The sequence below is a fragment of the Leptonotus elevatus genome, chromosome 1 (assembly GCF_054856555.1).
Source record: "Leptonotus elevatus isolate MCC_2025b chromosome 1, RoL_Lele_1.0, whole genome shotgun sequence".
NCBI lineage: Eukaryota > Metazoa > Chordata > Actinopteri > Syngnathiformes > Syngnathidae > Leptonotus > Leptonotus elevatus.
Window position 1 is genome coordinate 24,974,462 of NC_141239.1, and position 20,412 is coordinate 24,994,873.

General features: G+C 39.6%; 3 protein-coding genes across 5 annotated transcripts in view; all 3 read left to right on the forward strand.

Annotated features, from left to right (window-relative positions):
- The window catches only part of LOC147181363 (inactive phospholipase C-like protein 2), a 73,139-nt gene extending 60,379 nt beyond the window's left edge, over nucleotides 1-12,760 (forward strand). The window contains exons 5-6 of the mRNA XM_086086846.1: nucleotides 5,616-5,725; nucleotides 10,247-12,760. Coding sequence (XP_085942972.1) covers nucleotides 5,616-5,725; nucleotides 10,247-10,621 — 485 coding nt within the window. The 3' untranslated portion in view covers nucleotides 10,622-12,760. The remainder of the gene's footprint in view (nucleotides 1-5,615; nucleotides 5,726-10,246) is intronic.
- Nucleotides 12,761-12,960: 200 nt separating this feature from the next.
- On the forward strand, nucleotides 12,961-15,306 carry hcrt (hypocretin (orexin) neuropeptide precursor). 2 transcript variants are annotated; one of them, XM_086075679.1, is made up of 3 exons: nucleotides 12,961-13,343; nucleotides 14,349-14,415; nucleotides 14,971-15,306. In XM_086075679.1, exons 2-3 carry the CDS (start codon nucleotides 14,359-14,361, stop codon nucleotides 15,304-15,306), a joined length of 393 nt encoding a protein of 130 aa, XP_085931805.1. In that variant the 5' UTR covers nucleotides 12,961-13,343; nucleotides 14,349-14,358. The 2 variants fall into 2 exon arrangements, with proteins under 2 accessions (XP_085931805.1, XP_085931794.1); XM_086075668.1 differs by having other exon boundaries at nucleotides 12,961-14,415.
- A 976-nt stretch (nucleotides 15,307-16,282) lies between these two features.
- Nucleotides 16,283-17,844, forward strand: snrnp25 (small nuclear ribonucleoprotein 25). Of its 2 annotated transcripts, none has more exons than XM_086075647.1 (5): nucleotides 16,283-16,578; nucleotides 16,937-17,027; nucleotides 17,361-17,466; nucleotides 17,550-17,624; nucleotides 17,694-17,844. In XM_086075647.1, the coding sequence occupies exons 1-5, from the start codon at nucleotides 16,387-16,389 to the stop codon at nucleotides 17,749-17,751; spliced, it is 522 nt and encodes a 173-aa protein (XP_085931773.1). In that variant the 5' UTR covers nucleotides 16,283-16,386; the 3' UTR covers nucleotides 17,752-17,844. The 2 variants fall into 2 exon arrangements, with proteins under 2 accessions (XP_085931773.1, XP_085931782.1); XM_086075656.1 differs by having other exon boundaries at nucleotides 17,361-17,415.
- The last annotated feature ends 2,568 nt before the right edge of the window (nucleotides 17,845-20,412 follow it).

A 20,412-nucleotide genomic window follows, 5' to 3' on the forward strand; every position in this document is an offset into this window, starting at 1 on the left:
TGTGGAAGCGCCCCATTAGAACTAGAACCAGAGTTATTATAATTTGGGAATTTTCATTTTAGTTACATTTTTTATATATTTTTTTCGTTTTGTGTTTAGTTTTTTAAATTTTGTTAGTTTTAACTCATTTGCTCCCAAAAATGTATAAATACGTTCTAATTTTAAATATTGCCATGTTGTTGTTTTATATGCTAGAGCACACAAAAAGCTTTGATGCAGCCTCTGACCTGAAGAGGTCACTTAAAGCAATGGTAGTTATTACAAAAAACGGCCAGCAGGTGGCAGCAGAGTATAGGAGATCAACCAGGGCCATGTTGCAAAAAGCTCTTTTCCCCACTGTTTTAAACAGATTTGTGAATAACGATGAAACTTGGCTATATTCAAATGCCTTTTGCTGCAAAACGGAAACAGATACAAATATATATTTTTCCTGATGAAAGAAGAGACTTTAGTCTTTTGGTAGGTTCCATGTTTTTATAGCAATAGAACACAATATTCTGTGGGCCTTGCTAAATCAGTCAAAATCCAGTAAAACAGCCGGGAGCAAAGGGGGTTGCTTCAGAGTCAATGAGTTAATTAGTTTTTAGGGTAGTTCAGATTTTTTTTTTAAATAAAAAATTGTTTTAGTTCAGTTTTATTTTATTTTTTTAAACATTTTCGTTTTTATTTTATCTCATTAACGAAAGTGTTTTTTATTTTTTTTATTTTAGTTTTCATCAACTAAAATAAAATTGACGAGATCAGAGATGGGGAATCCGGTTAACATCACCGTCAGGCTGCAAGCATATTTTATTTGTTCATTTTCGCGTCCTGTCGGCCTGACAGTCACATGTCCCGCCGTCTTTTGTCCTCACCGCGTATTTATCTACTCCCCCACAGTCGCTTAACGACGCCGGCCGTTGTCAACGGCGCGTCGTGCGTGTGAATCAGCGTTGAGTGTTGCGCGTGTTATGGTGGGCAGGTGAACACAATGGACGCATGTCACAAAAGGGGCTGCAGCGGAGAGAAAAGAGAGAAGAAGCACGAGGCTGTTTGGAGAGCGCTGAAATGAATAGCTGTGCTAGTGTGTGGGGGGAGTCGCGGTGTGGACCAAAAGCTCTTCAGCAGGAAGGGGGGGGGGGCGCAATATAGTTGACATTAATACCACATCTGGTGAGAAAACACTTGAGCTGGAGAAGTCTTGAGGCTCACTTTAATGTAAAAAGGCAGCTTGAACAACTTCATTTAGGCGCTGTTAAAAATGCAGTTATTATTTGAATGGCAATCAAAATAATTATAAATTATTGATGGATGAAAAGCCCAAACTGAAGCAGAAGATTTGGCCTGCCGGCTGATTGTGACCCCGTATTCCCGAGTCCCGCAACAAACCAATTTAAACCTCCACACAAAATGCTCCGCCTGCGCCCCCGGAAGAGCCCAGACGCTGGCGCGGCGCAATTACGCTGCCATGCGGGCTTCAATCACAGAGCCGTCCCCGGGGGCCAAAGGTCCCGCGGCGCGGCGCCACCGCCAACGTCTTCAGAGGGGATGAGAGTGGAGTCGAGCAGAGCTTGAAAGCGTCGCGGAAGACTCGAGAGTGGAGGACGCTCAGCTTGATACTCTTGTAAAGATGGCTGACGTTTTTTGCCTTTTGGAGAGACCACCAGCCGGTTTTTTTTGTGTGTGTTTTTGCTAACGCGTGATGCAATGAAGCAGAGTAACAAAGGCCTAAATGGCTTGCTGGTTAAATGGACTGCAGAGCGAATACAAGTATGAAATTAAAACATTTCTATTTGCTGCCTAAAATGGAGTCATGGAATGCTAATGCTAACACAAAATGAAGAAAATTTGGCACACAACTATTTTGCTTTGTAATGAAGCCCCACATGGTTTGCCGCGGAGGAAATGCACATAACGCGCTTTGCTCCTTATCACCTGCGAACCCGCACCTGCTGCTCCCGCTGTACCAATGAAAATGCATGCCTCCAACTGTTGTACCGCGTACATAACTTTGCAACTGTGGCATCATTCAGGCTTGAAGTGTTTTATTTCTGCAGCGACATCGTCACATTAGCATCTGACTGAGGAGAATTCACAATGTCCCGTATTTGCCGCAATACAGCGTACATTGTACAAACTGTCAAGTGGAAACAAAGAAATATTCTTTGGGGATACAAACGCCATTCATCCCCCGGTGGCATTCTGAGATTGGCTCTATTTAAAAGGACGACGTTCTTTGACACAGCCTCCATTCACAGCGGCTGATAACAATCGCGAGGTATACAATCCCGCTATTATTCGGCCAAAAGAGTCAAAACGACAAATTTACATGATGTGCTGCATGATCCGTTCAGCGTTCATGACTTTGCCTGTGCACGTTTGTGCTCTGCGGTTATTGGCGTCTCTGCTTCATTTGGCCAGTCAAGCAGTGGCGTGTTGAGAAAAGTAAGGTGTTGAATGATTTACCTCCCCAAAGGCAGAAGTGATCACACTCACACATTTAACGGCAGGCCAGAGGTGCAGCTGAGACGCACACTGGGGCTCCTGCAGACACTGACTGTGTGCGTGTGCGTGCGCGCGCGCGTGTGGGTGGGTGTGTGCGCGCCTAGAGCTCTAATTTCGGTGTCATTAATTCAAGATATTTAAAGGGAATTGCTTTATTTTGTCATATCTTTTTAAGAAAATGTTTGTAATCTTTTTTTCTTTTACAATTAAATCTATTTCTCACAATATAGGATTTGAAAAACATTATTTGGATTTCACAAGTGTAAAAAATATGGGGTTTTTTTGTATCTGCTGTTTAGTTTGAAATATACAGTATATTATTTGTAACCATTTTTTCCCCCAGATCTTTTCATTGTCATAACATTTGACATGTATCTTACATGTTATGTTATCCAAGAATGATTTGAAAAACGTATTACATTTAGTTCTCTTTCAGTATCCCCCCTCAACACACACGTACACACACACACACACACTTTTTCATGCCCAGCGCAAGTTCTTGCGCAAAGTTCAGTCTACTCGTGCGCCTGCGTGTAGTTTTTCTTTCTTTTGGCATTTTCATATACTGGCACAGCTAGAAATGGGTGTTTGCGCCGTTGTGGGACTAAACACAGATGACTTGATTCCCGGCCAATAGAAGCCGGAACCCGCAGCAAGGTGCAATGCAGTCTGCCAAATGTGCAAACACTGTAAAATAGACTTGCCCGGGCACCAAAATTTAAGATGCTCCAGTTTTTACGCTAAGTGCACATGTGAAAATATGGCCCTTTTGGTTGCCACAACATGCAATTATGTAATTTATAATAATAATAATTAGGGGTGGGAATCTATGAATGTCTCACGATTCGATTCGATTCGATTCCGATTTTTGGGTGTGCGGTTCGATTCAGCATCAATTTTCGATTAAGAGCGATTTTTTTTTATTCAAAATGATTTGATTGACAATGATTTTTTCTTCAATTTATAGATGTTCAAGGAATCGAAATGATCTACTCCAGTCTGACTCGCTAATGCTAATTAGTGCTCTACTCGCGGCACTTTTATCACTCAAAAGAATGGCTCCACGCTGCAAAATAACAGCTTTTATTGGAGTAACGTGACTTTTTCCTTCTACTCTCTAATGTGGCTACAACTTAACAGTGTATAAGACCACGTGGAACCACACTGCCCCTCAGTGGCCAAATCGGGTACAACATGAACAGCGCTCCCAATAAAGGCACACAAACAAAAGGAAGACAGTATAAAATAATTTAAATAAAATGGATTTTGGAACATTTAAAATCCATTCTGAATTGTACGAAATGAGAATTGTGATTCTTATGAGAATCGATTTTTTGGGCACACGCCTAATAATAATAATAATAATAATATTAATAAAAATAATATATTTTTCATTTATTTTCCAATTTCAAATATTTTTTTAATAGTATCATAAAATATTTTTCCCCAGTTATCAGCAAACCTATTTGTATGTAATGTTCTTTATTATTATTATTATGATCTACTACTAATAAAGATGGTTGGTCTGCTATGGTAATTTTTTGGGGGCGTCTACTGTAGAGCGGAACACACACGTTAATGATGAAATGAGGATCCTTAGTGGAGATAAGCCCCCTATTGAGGCTTCTTACGTCCTGCGTGCTCAAGCCCGTCTGCCTCGCGCTGCCGCTTAGCTTAGCTCAAAGGCCCGATTCAATGAAGGGGAAAAGCATTTTTGTGACATAAACCTCGGATGCCTCGCCGCATGAGATGATGTTTATGGCTTTAAAGACCAATTACACACTCGGTTGTGATAGCGCCCATCCGTCTGCCGCTTAAGCGCGCCTGCGGAGTGTCGCCGAAGGTCAAAGTTGGCGGTGATTTGTGGCTCGGCATCATCCGTGTTGTAGCATTGATTTGTATTGTATTGTAAATCCTTCTCAGTGCCGTGCTTTAAATCAAGGTGTTCAAGTCGCGGGCCATATACTTAAAAATAAGTTGTTTTTAACAGTAGGGTGCAGTTTGAAAAACCAACTGCGACGACCAGAGACTTTTTTTTTTTCATGTTTTGAAAATGCCTCATTTTTATGTGAGGCATGGGACAAACAAGGAAGCAAACTATGACTGTGTAATCGCTGTCTGGTGAACCTGTTGTGTTGAATTTGCCATATGTTTGACATTCCTGTTTTAAATGTGCGTCTAGTTTGGTGGCACTGATGGTGCCTTAGGCAACTTAAGAACAGTTCAAAATGGCAGTCTCTGTTAGCACAAAACCGTCAGGCTTCGTTAGCCTCCAGCCAAGACATCCCCCGCCCCCGCCCCCCTCACCCTCCTGATCCTTCTGGTTTGAAGCCACTTGATGATGATTCCATTAAGACAGAAATCCCAGGGATCAAGATGTCCCACTCTCCATCTGGCTTCTATTAAGGTCATTGTTGGCCGTCTCAGCAACAGCTTGGTGATCCTATTCTTAAACGTAATCTGCCGCGACGTATCCTCCATCTTTGATTGGGTGTTTCTTCACAGACAAACGCACCTCGCCCTGATGTAGGCGACACACTTGAATGGAACGCCACCCGAGTGACATTTAAGGAGCAGGATAAATGCTTGAGGAGGCTAAATGGTGATTTGTCGATGTAGCCATGTTCATTAGCAGCCTTGAACCCCGTTAACATGTCATCTGGGCCTTACAGATGGATATTCTAAGCCATGTTCCGTGCTTGATGTCAGGTTGCAGTTGGCCAGGGTGATGTATTATACTGATTACTAAGAGTGAATAGGTTATCCAGTTGCATTTAGCAATATAGATATAAACACACCCCTTGGGTATGTAAACTTATGAGCGCACTGTATGGTGAGAAAAAGGTTTCATGTGTATAAAGGTTGAAGTGAATTTTGATGACGATTCAAAGCATTTTTATGTCATTCAGCGACATTTTGCTTTTAGAGTTGTGCTCACAAGTTGATTTATGGGGTATGTAAAATTTCAAACATAACTGTATACTCACCGCCAATGGAGTTATATTTCAGAAGGTGGCAAAATGATGAAAATGGTCATTGTCCCAGTATTTCTGGACCTAACTGCATTGTCCTGTCTAAAAATGGTTGCATGGAGCTTGTTCTACAATGACGGTGGATCTATACGTTGACAGGTCTTGACTTCCACGAGGATCTGCATCGCATCGGCGCAAAGGAAGGTCTGAAGGGTCGCAAACTTCAGAAGGCCATGGAGAGCTACGCCTGGAACATCACCGTGCTCAAGGTGTCAATCATTAACACATGCATTATTACCAGGGTTGGGAGGGTTATTTTTTTTAATGTATTCCGTTACAGTTACAAGTTACCTGCTAAAAAATGTACTTAGTAACGTAATCCAAGTACCATAATATTAAAGTGATGTAACTTGATTACTTTGGATTACTTTTGGATTACTCCAATACCCAGTATGCTCATGAAGACAAAATAAAAATAAATATCACCACAATATATATTCTATGCAATGCGCCTCTGCTATTTGCGGGGGTGATAGGGACCCGGGCAGCCTACAAATAGCAAAAATCCTTGTACAATTAAAAAGCATGTAGGATATAGATTGATTGATTGAAGGCCATATGCTGTTTTCGAACCGTCACTGAAAGCAACCACACCTCACAGTTCAGACAGATAGATAGATAGATAGATAGATAGATAGATAGATAGATAGATAGATAGATAGATAGATAGAGTCATCCGAGTTTAGCCGGTGTATATGTTGTGTATCATTTTTAAATAGTGAATTGTTGGGAGGAAGATTTGTTTGGAAGGTGTAACTCACATTATGGTTGTAGGCTAGCGGGCTAGCTAGCAAGAAGCTACAGCGCGTAGCATGCCGCTGGACTCTCAGCTCAAACTTTCGCTCCGAGTAAGTTCCAGTGAATACCGGTCGCCATTTCCTCCTCCCGTCCGTGAAGCTTTTTCAAACTGCCCGCGTATGGAGGACACGACGAGTCAGTTCGTTTGTCCCCACCTCCCCGACACGTAGCAATGGTACGGCCCGCGTGCTCTCTCGCTCTGTCTCTCTCTCTCACACTCTCTCTCATCGCAGAAATTGTAATCTCTTGAAGTAATCCCCATTTTTAATGAATGTTTTTTCGGAATACAGTTATAAAAAAAAAATTGTAATCTGATTACGTAACGGCGGTACGTGTACTCCGTTACTCCCCAAGCCTGATTATTACATTCATTGGCTGCCTTGTAATTCCTCACAAGACCACGTTAGAGGAATGTTCCCCTTCGCTTCCTTCCTCCCCTCTTGCCGTAATTTATGAAGAGATGAAGCTGCACAGGGGGCCCCGCTCGACTGGATGGATATTTTATATTTATCCCGGCAACCTGACGCTGCAAATCGTTTAGTATTGAGGGAGGGAGCTCCCATGACTGAGCTTTTTGGGTGGAGATGACATGGGGATGGATGTTTTCTGTCATTGAAGGCTAAACATGTAGCATTCATCACATGGATGTCTAAAAATTGCCAATTGTAGTTGTTAAGGATCCCACAAAGCTAATGACAACGAGCGGTCAAGACGCTTTCAGTGTTCCGACTAAATAATTCTAAATATTTCAACTGTGTGTCCTTGTGCTATGTATATTTTTGCAGTAATTGTGCTTTTATACATTTTTTTAAAAATAGACTGAGAAGATTTTGTTTTACAATCCGGATTATTCCACAAACTGACACTTTGAGTTGAAATACATCTTTCTTTTTGTTTTGTTCTATATTTAGGTTTGGAAAGAAAACGTCTGTTCCTCTTAATTTATACTCACTCCCTTTTCCCTTTCTTATCAATTTAGTTTGTATATTAATGGGTAAAATTTCATGATGGGCTTTGTACAATATTGTAAGGCTGTTAAACACCATCAATTCATTACATTTTAAAGTTTTAAGTTGTATAAATATTGGATTAGTGTGATCTCTGTGTCCACAACCGAAAACGACACAAATAGCACGTTTCTGTAAAAGAAAGATGGATTCCATTGTAGGTTTCGGCTGCACACCCCCACACTTCAACGCAATAGCTCAGGTATGGAACAACCAATGAATTGTATAACAATAACAAAGCGTTTTTGTTCAATGATTCTTTGACCTTGCGTAACGCGGCTGCAGTTTGTGACACCTTAGCTTGGACATGTTCTATATGCGCTTTCCATGTTAAGTGTTCATCAATAATGATACCTCGAAACTTAATTTCATTAGTCCTTTCTATGGAGTGTTGCTTCGACATCTATATTTATTTCTACAACTGAAAATCATAAATCTGGTTTTACTCATATTTATAGACAGTCTGTTAGCATTGAACCACTTCATAATATTCTTGAACTCATTCTCTATTACTTATAATACATTATATATATTTTTCCCGGCATAAAATAAAGTCATCTGCAAACAAAATACATTTGAAAAATTTCGAAATGGTTGTAATATCATTCACATAAAGAAGAAAAAGTACTGGCCCCAGAATTGAACCCTGGGGCACCCCACAATTTACATAACTGTGTTTTGATTGCCTACTATTGAATTCAACATATTGTTTTCTATCTTACTGGCAACCCATTGATGTGCAACACCTTGTATACCATATGTCAACAATTTATGCAATAATATTTCAGAGAAAAACAATGTTTGGTGATCTTTCTGTCAAAAAATGGCCTCAAGTAGTTCATTCATCAAAAGTCAGGATGTTACAAAACATAATCGCCGCTGCGCCCTTCTCTTTTCTTTTCTTTTTTCTTTTAGAAGAAACACTCTAAAGTGACCTTGTCCAAACGACACAAAGTTAACAAAGCATTCCATCCTCTTTTTCAAATGTAATCTAGAAATTCCTACTAAATTTAATGACGCTAAGTGAGACTGTATTTTTCCTGTATCTTTAAGAAAATTTGACATTAATTGTAACGAGACAAATGAGTCTATTAAGGAGAGGGTCCGATTTTGGACAAACGAGGGGGATTAGGGATTTCGTGAGGATAAAGTGGTTGGATTTTGCCTGCTACTCGAGTTTAGCCCCCCGCGGATCGCCGCACGCTAAAGTGCGTCTTCATCGCTCTCCAGAGGCAAAACTTGTCGCCGTCGCCGTCGTATTTCATGCTTGGTGAGTCACGACTTACATAAACACATGACTTATTCATGCTTGCGCGTGTCGGGGAGTTTCATTTCGAAAGGTCCACCTGCAGCGCAGAATTTTACCTTTACATGCCATTTTGACATCTGGTCAGCGGGTCGGGCCTGGCTGGCACGCTTCCCCGCCAAGCACAGTAGGTCAATCCCGGGTGAAGTTCGGTGGGAGGGGAAAATGTGCAGACTCACAATTTGGAGCTCACGGTAGGGAGAGGGGCGAGCTTTTGGGGTGATGCAGCATGTGCATGTCTGTGCAAGGTGTCTGTAGCAACACACGAAAGACAAGAATTATGTCGAGCAGAGTACAGTAGCAGTGGGACAGAAGTGCTGACTCACGGTTGTATACTATTTTCACTAGTAATGGTCAGATCACTAAAGATTAATTTTGCTTGTTTAATTTCAAACTTGATTGTTGTGCAAGGCATCCCAGAGACACATTTTTTTTATTATTATAGGTTTCCTGGCAAGGACTGCGTAGCTGTATCAACACTTTCCTCCCCGTATGACAACAAACAGTCAGCAGAAATGTTGTAGGACGTAATGGCCTCATGAGTGCGCTGGAGAAAAGCTGGCATAAGACCAGGGCGCTTTGTGTTAGTGGTGCTACACTGCCCCCGTGTGTCTCTTACTGGTAGTGACCCTATAAAGTTACTTCTGGCAAACATTTATCGTCACTTTTGCTAACATTGCAGCATTGTTCAAAGTATCGTCCTTCATTTCAGTGTGTAATGCCTGAATCTCTTTTAACAACAGCAAGTTTACAATTTTGTACATTATTACATGCATGGTGTAACTGTTGCTGCAGATTATTCTTTGTATGTGTTGTTACAGACCACAGTAGATAAATCCGTCCAAATGGAATACCAGTAGGGGTGTCAGAAAAAATGTATTCGGCAATATATCGCGATATTACAGCGCGCAATTCTCAAAACGATTCGATATGCGGCCGAATCGATTTTTAAACATACATTTTTTATGGGAATATTCAACAAAACGACTTACTTAGGGGTAGGATTCACATAGTAAGCATGGAAGAATGTTATATTAATGGGACATTAAGCCTTAATATTTGATTTCATTGCTCTTCAAACATGAAACAAACTGCAACCTGTTTGTTAAATGCAGTGGCTCAGTTATAAGCCAGAATTTTCAGATTAATAAATACATTTTTATACAAATATTACAGTGTGCATGTACAAGTTTACTGATTAGTATTTTCTAAATTTGAGGTTTTTAAAAAAACGCAATAATAAATGTTTTGATTCGTATCGGGATTAATGAGCATTGAAACGTGACCTATGAATCGTGATACGAATCAAATCGCCAGGTACTAGGCAATTCACACCCCTAAATACCAGTCTGTATATGTTTGTTTTAACTCTGTACTTTGTCATTTGGGATATTTGAACGCCCTTTTTCCCCAGCTACCTCTCAGTTTTAAGTGTGTTGCCGCCATTTTGTGTCATCTACAGGCAACTACAAACTGATGTTAGGAAAGGGGGGAGGCTGGGGGGCGTCAACGGCATGCTGATTTTTGGGATTCGTGGCAGGGCCCAGTCTCGAGCCACCACAGGGATTCACAATTAGTGAGAGCATATGAATCAGATTTGAATGTTTTTTTTGTGGCAGGGCCAGGCGGACCTGTTGAAGCACGCCAAGAGCGAGGCACTGGACACCCTACGTCAGATCCACTGTGCGGCTCAGTCCTGTGGCCTCAGCAAGAACGGCGCGTCCTCCCCTCAGCTGCAGCATCATCAGCCATACCTCCACCAACACCAGACGCAGCCTCAGGCCAAAGCCTCGCCGCTGCCGTCCCCCTCGCAAACCCAACCCTGGACCGGACCTCATTCCCCACTGCTTCAAACTGCTCCAAAACCACCCGCTTACACACCCCCACCAGCCTTGCCACCGCACTTCCAGTTCCAGCAGCATCGGGCAGTCGGACCCTTGGACTCCATCACGGAGAAGGCGACCTTCAGCAGCGATACGGCGGGACCCTGCTGACCCACAGCCTGTGCCCACGGAGACAAACACACGAGAGAGAGTGAGAAAGACGAGGGGGAAGGTCTGGAAGCGATGCAAGAAGTGGCGAGCGGTAAACAATTAGAGATGGAGGATAGCGTCAGCCAGATGATGATGATGATGATGAGGAGGAGCAGGAAGACTCGTCGCGTTAGAAGCGAGACACAAGTGTGAAGGTCAGAATCGAGAGAGCAGAAGAAAATCTTATTAAGTTTCATATTCCTATTTACAGACCATGTCCTAAAAACGTTAATTTCAGCCTATCGATTTTCCCAGCATTTGTTTTTAGCTGCTTTTTTAGTTGTCTTCTTTAAAAGACACTATAGAAGACACAGTGGTCATTTGTTAAGTGGAACACAATGCCATCCAAGAATTGATGTGGTGGATGAATTTTCCCTGGTGGAAATGATACAAATTGTACTGAAGACAATGGTCCTAAACAGGAACCCTGAGGCACTAACTAAAGCCATCTACACACATACCGTTTTTTTTTTTAATTATTATTAGCTTTTCAAATGAGAGAGAGCTCACACATGACAAGAAAAAAATGGCCATTTGCCTGTTCTTATCTTGTGGTGTACTCAAGATGATCACAGCACACTCTCCACAGATAGTTGATCCGATCTGACCCGATCCGTCCAAGTAGATCAGGAAGGGGAAAATCGTTCTTGCCACACCCCATGCCTCAGCATTATCCGAGAATCAGGCCTTGGCAGGGTTAAATTGAGGGCAAATGTTTTTTATTAGCAACATTTTAGCATAATTTGTGTGCAAATAAGGCACACAAGTAACTTAAAAGTAAGACTTAAAAACAGTCAAACGTAAAGCGATCATTATATTTTGTTGAGTAATGCTTTAGTTGTTGCTTTTTTTTTTTTTTTAGGTTTTACGGTCATCATTGTGTGAATTCTTATTTGACTAAATGCAAAAAAAATTAAGCCTTTTTTTTTAGGATGTATAGGGTTTCTTTGTTTTTTTTATTTTTTTTTATTTTATTTAGGTGATATTTTTGGTCCAAAGATCCACTGAACTAATTTTTCACGCATAATGTAAAGTGAAAGTTAAAATAATCCAATATTGCATACCAGATCCAAATCTTTAGTCAGTAAAATAATAATATTGTAATATATATCATTATTATAATATATTAATACAATTAAGTATTTCTTCATGATTATGATGTTGGAATACAACTTCATCAGGCTACATAATTACATATTATTTCTAAATGATTGTTTTGGGTTTATAAAAAATATATTTTAGTTAGCTTTAGATTTAAGTGTGACGTCCCAGTCCGCATGCATTACTCCCGATTTGTTTCCTTCTTCTGCTATCTTCAAAGTTCCCTCTCGGTGTGACATTCTTTTATCACACAACTCCACCTTCTACTCTTATTCTTCTCTGTGGGTACAGGCTGCACCTCATGACCGCTTTCCTTTGGGGTCAGTTCACATTTTGCCTCTGTATTGTATTTCTTCACACTTTTTAGTCCTCTTCCGGCACAGGTCGTGTTCATTTGTTTGGTCTGAGGACTCGCTTCAATTACCAACAACCACGATCAGAAGACTCAACACAACGTATAGTAAATCTAGATGTAAATTATTTAAAAAGTTATAAGGGATGATGCAAAGACTCCTGTAGACACGAATGTTGGCTGTTCTAATTGTTGTTAGTTCTATGGATATTTGTTTTTACTTTTAATTCTACGTTTTGTGATTGTTTGGCAGTCGCCTAATGTAGGGACTGCAATGAGGGATTATGGGTTAGCTCCTCAACACCAGGGTCCAACAAAACTCAAAAATGGATGTGTGAAAAAGAATGACATGTGTATCAGACTCTGTTAAATCTCCTTGAAGTGACCCATTAAAAGTGGTGTCATTGTTTTAAATGTCTCTTATATCTCGTTTTTTTATTTTCATTTTCAGCATGCTCCAGTCAAAAATAGTTCAACATGTTTTCTCCAATCGTGGCTTCGGAGTGTGCCTGCTTTAAAGCGCAATGTGGGTGTGCAAAACGTTTTAAATATGTATATTTATTTTCACGAATGAACACGTTACCCCACTAAGCATCAGCTACTCTCCGAAGATGAGTAAATAAAACCCAGAGAGGCTTCTACTGCAATATGGACGCATCTCGTTTGTTTTCCGTTTCCTGTTTGCGACGTGTTGGCCGCGTCCCAGTTCTTGTCGCCGATGGACGGGAGCGCGCGGTTGTGGGGCACAGGGGTTGGGGTGCGAGTGTTGGAACGCGGCCATCAGTGACCGGAAACGACGCTGGTGTGAAACTCTCGCCCATGCTATACTTGCGACAGACGTGTCTAACGCAAGATGGTAAAGCAGATAATGTAGGAGCTACATGTTATTTTTGCTTGTATTTGCGGTAGATGACCACAGGTGGCAGTGTAGGCACTGCCTGGACCTCTCCACCCTCCCTCCCTAATCTTTTTAAGCACAGGTGTAGGTGATTAGGCTGATGGAGTGGAAGGTGATGCGGTTTTTTTCGCACTCGGTCAAACATTTTGCTCAAACATACACTCATATATTCATTAATTTCACAAATTGAATTTCAGTTATAAAATTTGCACTTCGCGGCATAATTTATGCCACGTTTTGGATTGAGCCATTGAAGCCTTTTTTTTTTTGTGGACAAATATTTGCTTAGTGGAGCAATGTCAAAAACATCCACGGCGACTACAGGACCCAAGGTTAGTCGCTACAGATGATAAAATGAGGTTTAAAGAAAAGTGCAGCAAACATTTTGGAAACATTTATGCAGTAAATTGAATGCATTTGTTTTATTGGAAAACTCTCAATAATAAACCCCTTACACCTAATACAGTAAACACATGTTGCTGTCTAGGGCTTCAGCTAAAGCAGACACCGTCACCAGTTTAGTTACCAGATTAGTCACCAGGCCTGTCATCCACTCCAATGAGTAAACACAATGCCTCAAATAAATGCCTGTTTATTGCCATCATTTTATTACAAATGCAAATAATCAATGCCTAAACTCTTATAAACACCTGATACTTCGATTTGAGTAAATGGGTTATTCGATTAAACCCCAACCTCTACTACATACTGTACCTCTTTTTTTACGTGAAATCTGACATTTACGGTGGCATTTAAAGCATATGCGTTGCAAAGCACTTACTCTCCATTTATTATTCAAAATAAACACATTTGTGAACGCCGTAGAAACTATGACAAAGCATAGTATTTAATATCCTAGCTCTAATAAATACCTTACCCCTATAGATACCTGGCGCATGAAGAAATAAAATGCAGCAGTGCTTTGCTTGTCCATCAGGTGGCAGCAAACAATAACTGCATAATGACGTCTCATTCCAGGGCCCAAAATAAGCATTTGCCAGCTAAATGTAGTGTGTCACTGTAAGGAAATCAGCCAATTAAGCAACCTTGTGAATGAGCTTCGTATTATTAAAGAAAGGCCATCTTGATATTTGTGTAAGTAATTTGTAATTCTGTGCAGCTAATTAGCCTGACTTCTCACTACTGGCCATCATGGCATGTGTTAATAAGCCAACTGGCTGCCACAACAAAGGACATACCTGTATTGGAGGCAAGAGTCCTGGAGATGATCTACTCCACGAGATTTAATTAACGGCAGGGAGATGAGCAAAACCGGGGTCACTTACGTCATGTTCAGTACAAAGCCATATAAAAGAGCTGATTCCCCCCTGAAACAGCAGCCAAAAGATGACGTGGTTCAACACCAAACTAAAGATGTTGCCTGGGTCGAACGCATGCAACAAGGTAGGCACACCGAACCTTGTTTCGCTTGGGTTTTTATTTTTCTATTTTTGCAGCACTGTTTAAATTTTAGTTTTTTTGTAATTTTCAATGAAATTTAAAAATACGTTTTTGGGGTTGTAGTTTTTTAATATTTCAAAATGTTTTCTCTTAATATTCTACATTTTCTTTGATACATATTTTTACAGCTATTTGTTTTTAATACATAGCTTTTATGCATTGTATTAATTTTAATATCTACACATGCTACTTAATATGTACACACTTTTATTTAATATTTTGATTAAATATTTTTTTTAATCTATTTTAAAATATTTAATTTTCATGTAGTTTAAATTTGAATTTTCAATTTAATAATTTTTTCATATTATATTCAAATTATTTTTGGGGGGATACTATAACTGACTTCGCCAACCCCACTTTTTAAATTCAGCGTTTAATTATCGTTTAATGCATTGCTTGAATATATTTTTCAACAGGACTTTTTAAAAATGAAAACAAAATCTCCACCGAAGTCTAGCTCAGTTTCCACCACTAATCTGTATTCCTCGATTGCAGAAGGTGTCCGTTGTGGTGCTGGCGCTGATGCTACTGTCCCACGAGGCTGTCTGTGACGCTCACAGCCTGTCGGCCGAGTGCTGCAGGCAACCTTCACGGGCGTGTCGCCTGCACCTGCTGCTGTGCCGCTCGGGAGGGGTCGGCAGGGAGCCGGCGGACGCCTCCGCTGGCATCCTGACCTTAGGTAAGCGCACGGAAGACGATGGCGCCTTCAACAGCCGTCTCCAACAACTCCTGCACGGGTCCCGGAACCACGCCACCGGCATCCTCACCATGGGCAGGAGGGCCCAGACCCTGTGGGGTCCCCCCTCGGACGTCACGCCCTCACCTATTTGATGGGCTACAAGCAGGGGCGGACTTAACAGTTGGCAAACAAGCAACTGCTTTGGGCAACCAGATTTCCGGAGGCCCCTAAACATCTCAAACCAACTGATGAATAAAGTTTTCTTTCTTTTAAAGCAATTGTTATTGTTGCAGTCTTAATTCACAAAAAAACAAAACATCAAAATCTACAATGTTCCTTTCAAGTGCTATAATCTCTGGACTATTCCATCTTCTTCCAATTGGGGCAAATTCCCTAGTAGGAGTTTGTGTATTGACCCAAAATGTCAGATTCTTTGTGGTGTCGTGTTCAGGACCCCTAAAATTCATACAGATTCACTGAGACAACCTTTATTAGTCCCACAGTGGCGAAATTTGCATCATTTTAACAACAATAGTTGATACAGGAAATTCAAAATAGCATGTAAGAGTGCTGCTGCTAAGGATACACATGCTACTGAAAATTTCTAGATTTCATGGACCCAAAAGTGCAATTTATCCTTTGGAATAATAATACAGCACTTAAGACTTATTTTAAAGGTTTGCAAGCACAAATAATAGCACGATTTGGTAAATCACAAAGAGTGTTGGAAATTATTAAAAATGCTTTCTAAATTGTAATTTAAAAGTTTACATTTCTCATAGCTGGAGAATTAAAAGAAAATGTTTATGAGATTATAAATTAGATTTTTTTTTTTACCTGTGTGCATAAAACATTGTCCATTTACCAAAATGATTTTTTTTTTGGGGTCTGAATCACACAAAAAAAACTTTTTATAATTATTATTATTATTTTTGGTAAATTTTCAATATGGCTGAATGTATGCCAACATGAGATCAAAATTGACTGTGGTGCCAAAAATTCACCCAACACATTTATTTCTCTATTTAATTGACGGCCGCCAGTACAATATTATACAAACATCTTAGCCACGGAACAGAAGTTGTGCGGAACCATGCACACGAACAACACTTTCTTTCCGGTGTTTTATTTGCAGCGCATACATTTTGTGTTTACCGACAATCTTTGGCGGTGTTTCAAATGAAACGATCTCCGACAAATTAAACTAGTTGTAACACAAATCGAAGTTTGTCATGGAGAAACCGAGCGAGGAGGCCGCTGGTGGACAAAATGTGAAGGAAGAAGAAGAAGCGCAAACGATGCCAGACATAACTGAGGAGGAAGAAGATGCGGAGTCGTTTACTCACGCTGACATTATGGATATTTTCGAGGAGGGACTCGCTCGCCTCGTACAAGATCCATTACTCTGCGATCTTCCTATTCAGGTACATGTATTTGTTTTCTATCCAGCCTGCGCGCTTGCTCATGAGATAAAGATCCAAGATGAAGCGAAACCTCCGAGTCGTAATGGTGCGTTCAAGTACAACTTTTCTGATTAGGACACCTGCCTAACAAGGCCACCGTGATAAATAATAGAAACAGTTGTCAGGCTGTTTAAAAAAAACTATTTTAATAAGTTTCTCGATCTTTTAGATTGACTTAAAAACACATGGTCTATGTCACTGACAACCATATTTTAAAGGACGAGGAGAAGTTAAAAGAAAAAAAGAAAGAACAATTTTAGGTCTCCAAGCACCAGGAAAAATTGCATGCAAGTTCAGCACCAGTTTCTCTTTTTTGCAGGTGACGTTGGAGGAAATCAATTCTCAGATTGCACTGGAGTACGGCCAGGCCATGACAGTAAAGGTTTTAAAGGCTGATGGTGAAATCATGCGTATGTTTTTTTAAATTATTTTATCATCACTTGTGGCTCTATAAATATTGATAAAATGAGTCATTTTCTGTTCCATGTTTTAAAAGTATCCATTTTAGCTTAATTTTCTCATTTTTTTCCTTGATTTTTTTCTTTATCATTATTAATTTGTGAAAATATGGAACTATTTGTCGAAAACCATATAACTGCTTGAAATCTCATTATTTTTTTCTCCCCAAAAATGTTACTGTATTTTTATTATTTCAATTAAATACAATATACTAATATGTTTCCTCATGAATTATTTTCGTACAGTACAGTATTTGGGGTAATTTATTTTTCTTTGTGTTTTAGCCATTGTGGTGGTACAAGACGCCAGCGTACTGGACCTGAAGAAAGCCATTCGCAGGTTTGTGGAGCTGAAACAGCAACGTGAAGGCGGTGTGAGGCACATCAGCTGGTAACAAACAAAACCACTGAAACTCTTTTTACATGTCACAATATACAGAATATTAAAAAATAATAATGAAAATGCCTTCACAGGAGGTATACTTGGAGAAGTTATAATTTGGTGTTTCAGGGGGAAAAACTGGAAGACGATCGCGTGAGGCTGAAAGAGTAAGTGAATATGAACTTGATTTAAATGTTATTATTTAGATCAATATTTGACTCTTTTTTTTTTTTCAGCTACGGCATCAGGAACAGAGACGAGGTGGCATTCATGAAGAGGTTCAGGAAGAAGTGATTTATTTTCTACCTCTCATATTTTATTTTTTATATGTGAAGCTTGTTATATTTTGTTGTTATTTAATAAAGTGTTTTACTTCTGCTCCTGTAATTGTTATAGTGTTTTCTACATTAGCAGATGTTTGTTTTTTTTGTGCTTTGTTTAAGTGCAACATTTCTGTTCGGGGAAATAGGAAGCCACTTTTGTAAATATAAAAGTATACAAACACAGTTACTAGACATGTACACACCAAGTATGTACTATATGTGTAAACATATTTCACAGAATTTAAAAATGCAATTATTGTTTAACCATACTGCTATATTGCAGGTTAAAACGTCAAAACAAGAAGAACAAAAAGACAGATACACTGCAAATTATGCTTGACAATACAGGAATGTGGACTAATAAATACTGCAAGTTCATGTTTAATCCAGTCGATTCTGGAAATGACCAGAAGGTGGCGATGAAGTACAGTTTGAACATCGTTCACTACAAAACAGCATTTCTCATTGAGCCCCATAAAAATCTCATGCATTGTCATTATTACATTTAGCACATTTCCCATATAAACAGATCATGCTGATCTAAATGTATTAGTTCCATACTGGATCATCTCAACACAAAACTGCTAATTATCCCTGTCGAGTAATGCATGACACATCATTGGCATTCATATGGGCTCTTTGCATCCTCTTAAAGTCGCCCCCACCGCCCCTCTGATCCCCAAGCAAGCAATATGGGGGGCCCACTGCAGAGCACGACACCCTTTTGATGCACTCGGAGCAAAAAGAGTGTTCTCAAGAATCCACTTGTCTTTGGGAGGAGTCAGTGAGATAACGCTCTCATGCTAGCTGAGTCACATTAGCATGTAAACAAAAGTGCACGAATGCTGTTGATACTGTTTGCCAACCTTTATTGACACACTAGTAAAATCTCATGGCACACGGGCAAACAAAAATGTCCCCAAAAAGTATCAGTACTGAAATAATGAGGGTCTTGTCCTCATTTAAACAAAAATGATCTTATTTAGTGGAACTGCTACATTGAATGCAAATCTGATATACTTGGCGGGAGTCATGACTTATTCTGTTATATGAATGGCAACCATGGACGTATACTGTATACGAAGCCAGAGGGCAGCCATCTTGCGTTGCCACCGGGACTGACAACTTAGGTTATTTTTTTCCGCTAAAAATACTTATCAGTGCGTGTTTTGTGCCAGGATCCCTGTAGGGGGTAATGAGAGCCTCTCAAAGAACGACCTTCACTGTTTGCATCCACCATTCTGAGTATATTATCTCAGTATCGTGAATCATAATTTACAAAGGTTAGATTTACGTGCTTTACTTTCATTTCAAAGTTGACATGATGCAGATGAAATCTCTGAGTAGCACCATATGTATACCATATGGAAGAGTATTTATAATTGCATTCTTACCGATGAAGACAGAAAATGTTGCAGAGAAATCAATAGTGGTGATTCCTTTAGATTGCAAGGTAAGCTCCGTAAGCTAAATAAAAGTTTTATTTATTTAATTACAAATACTGTATATCTTAGTCCATCAGTTTTAAAAAATTTGGACAAATGAAATGAAATGAGATCAATTCATAAATCATATGTGGCCACCCCTTTTTTTTTCTTTTTTTTTTAGTACATTATAAAACCTCATGTTTGTTTACCAACAAAACATCTACCATATTTGATGACTTGTACTGCAATTAGTAACTTGACACTGCAAAGACCATTTGGAATTATCTGCAGTGTCACTTGAGCGGGTCCTCCCCAGCAGCTGCAGGACAGATAAGATGCTAAAAGAAAAAAGAAAAAAAAGAGTCACAATCTGAAAATAATATAAATGTGGCTTAAAAGCCTACATTTGAAATCTGGTACGTCGTCTTTGAAATACTCTACAATAATGCAGTCAGAAAGAGAAAGTTATATTGTTTATGTGTATACATGCATTTTTGAACAAAAGCAGCCTCACACTTTGTTTGGTTTTCTTCAGGCTGGCCTCCACGAGAACTTGTCTTTTCTGGTCTGGCTGAGGTAGAAATGCATGGCGGCATGGCGGCGCATGTGTACGCAGCTGCAGGGCTCTCGGCTTTTTTATTTTATTTTATTTTTAGCTTTTTTTTGTTTGCGTCCGTGTCTCAGTCACTAGCGCTAGTTCAGTTCAGCAGGGCTGAACTATTAAACATTTGCACTTCTATGTATCTCCCAAGCCGCAATTGATTCCAATTGAGATTAAGCGGACTACTACGGCTTTTATTACCCCAATGCCCATGACGGCTATAGACGTAAAAAATTAATTTTAACAATTTCTATTAGTTTAACATTTTTTCTACTTTTGTTAACAAGAGTATGAAAACCTATTTTTTTTATTGTACATTTAAAACAGATATACAATTTGTGATTAATTGTGAGTCAACTAGTGACGTCATGTGATTAATTACGATTAAAAAAAATCTTTAAATCGCATCAGGCGATTACAATTTTTAATTGTAATTAATCGCATGGCTTCAATAGTTAACTCACTATTAATCACACATTTTATATCTGTATTTCTAAAAAAATTAATCTAGGTTTTCATACTCTTGTTAACAAAAGTGGGCAAAAATGTTCAACTAATAGAAAAAGTTCAAATGAATTTTTAACGTCTATAGCCGTCAATGGCA

Excerpts from the sequence above, each read along its gene's own strand:
- hcrt (XM_086075668.1), top strand. The coding sequence starts at position 14,359 with ATGACGTGGTTCAACACCAAACTAAAGATGTTGCCTGGGTCGAACGCA. Across the intron at positions 14,416-14,970 it reads GGTCGAACGCATGCAACAAG|AAGGTGTCCGTTGTGGTGCT; the intron begins GTAGGCACACCG and ends CCTCGATTGCAG.
- snrnp25 (XM_086075647.1), top strand. The coding sequence starts at position 16,387 with ATGGAGAAACCGAGCGAGGAGGCCGCTGGTGGACAAAATGTGAAGGAA. Across the intron at positions 17,467-17,549 it reads GGTGTGAGGCACATCAGCTG|GAGGTATACTTGGAGAAGTT; the intron begins GTAACAAACAAA and ends ATGCCTTCACAG. Across the intron at positions 17,625-17,693 it reads GATCGCGTGAGGCTGAAAGA|CTACGGCATCAGGAACAGAG; the intron begins GTAAGTGAATAT and ends TTTTTTTTTCAG.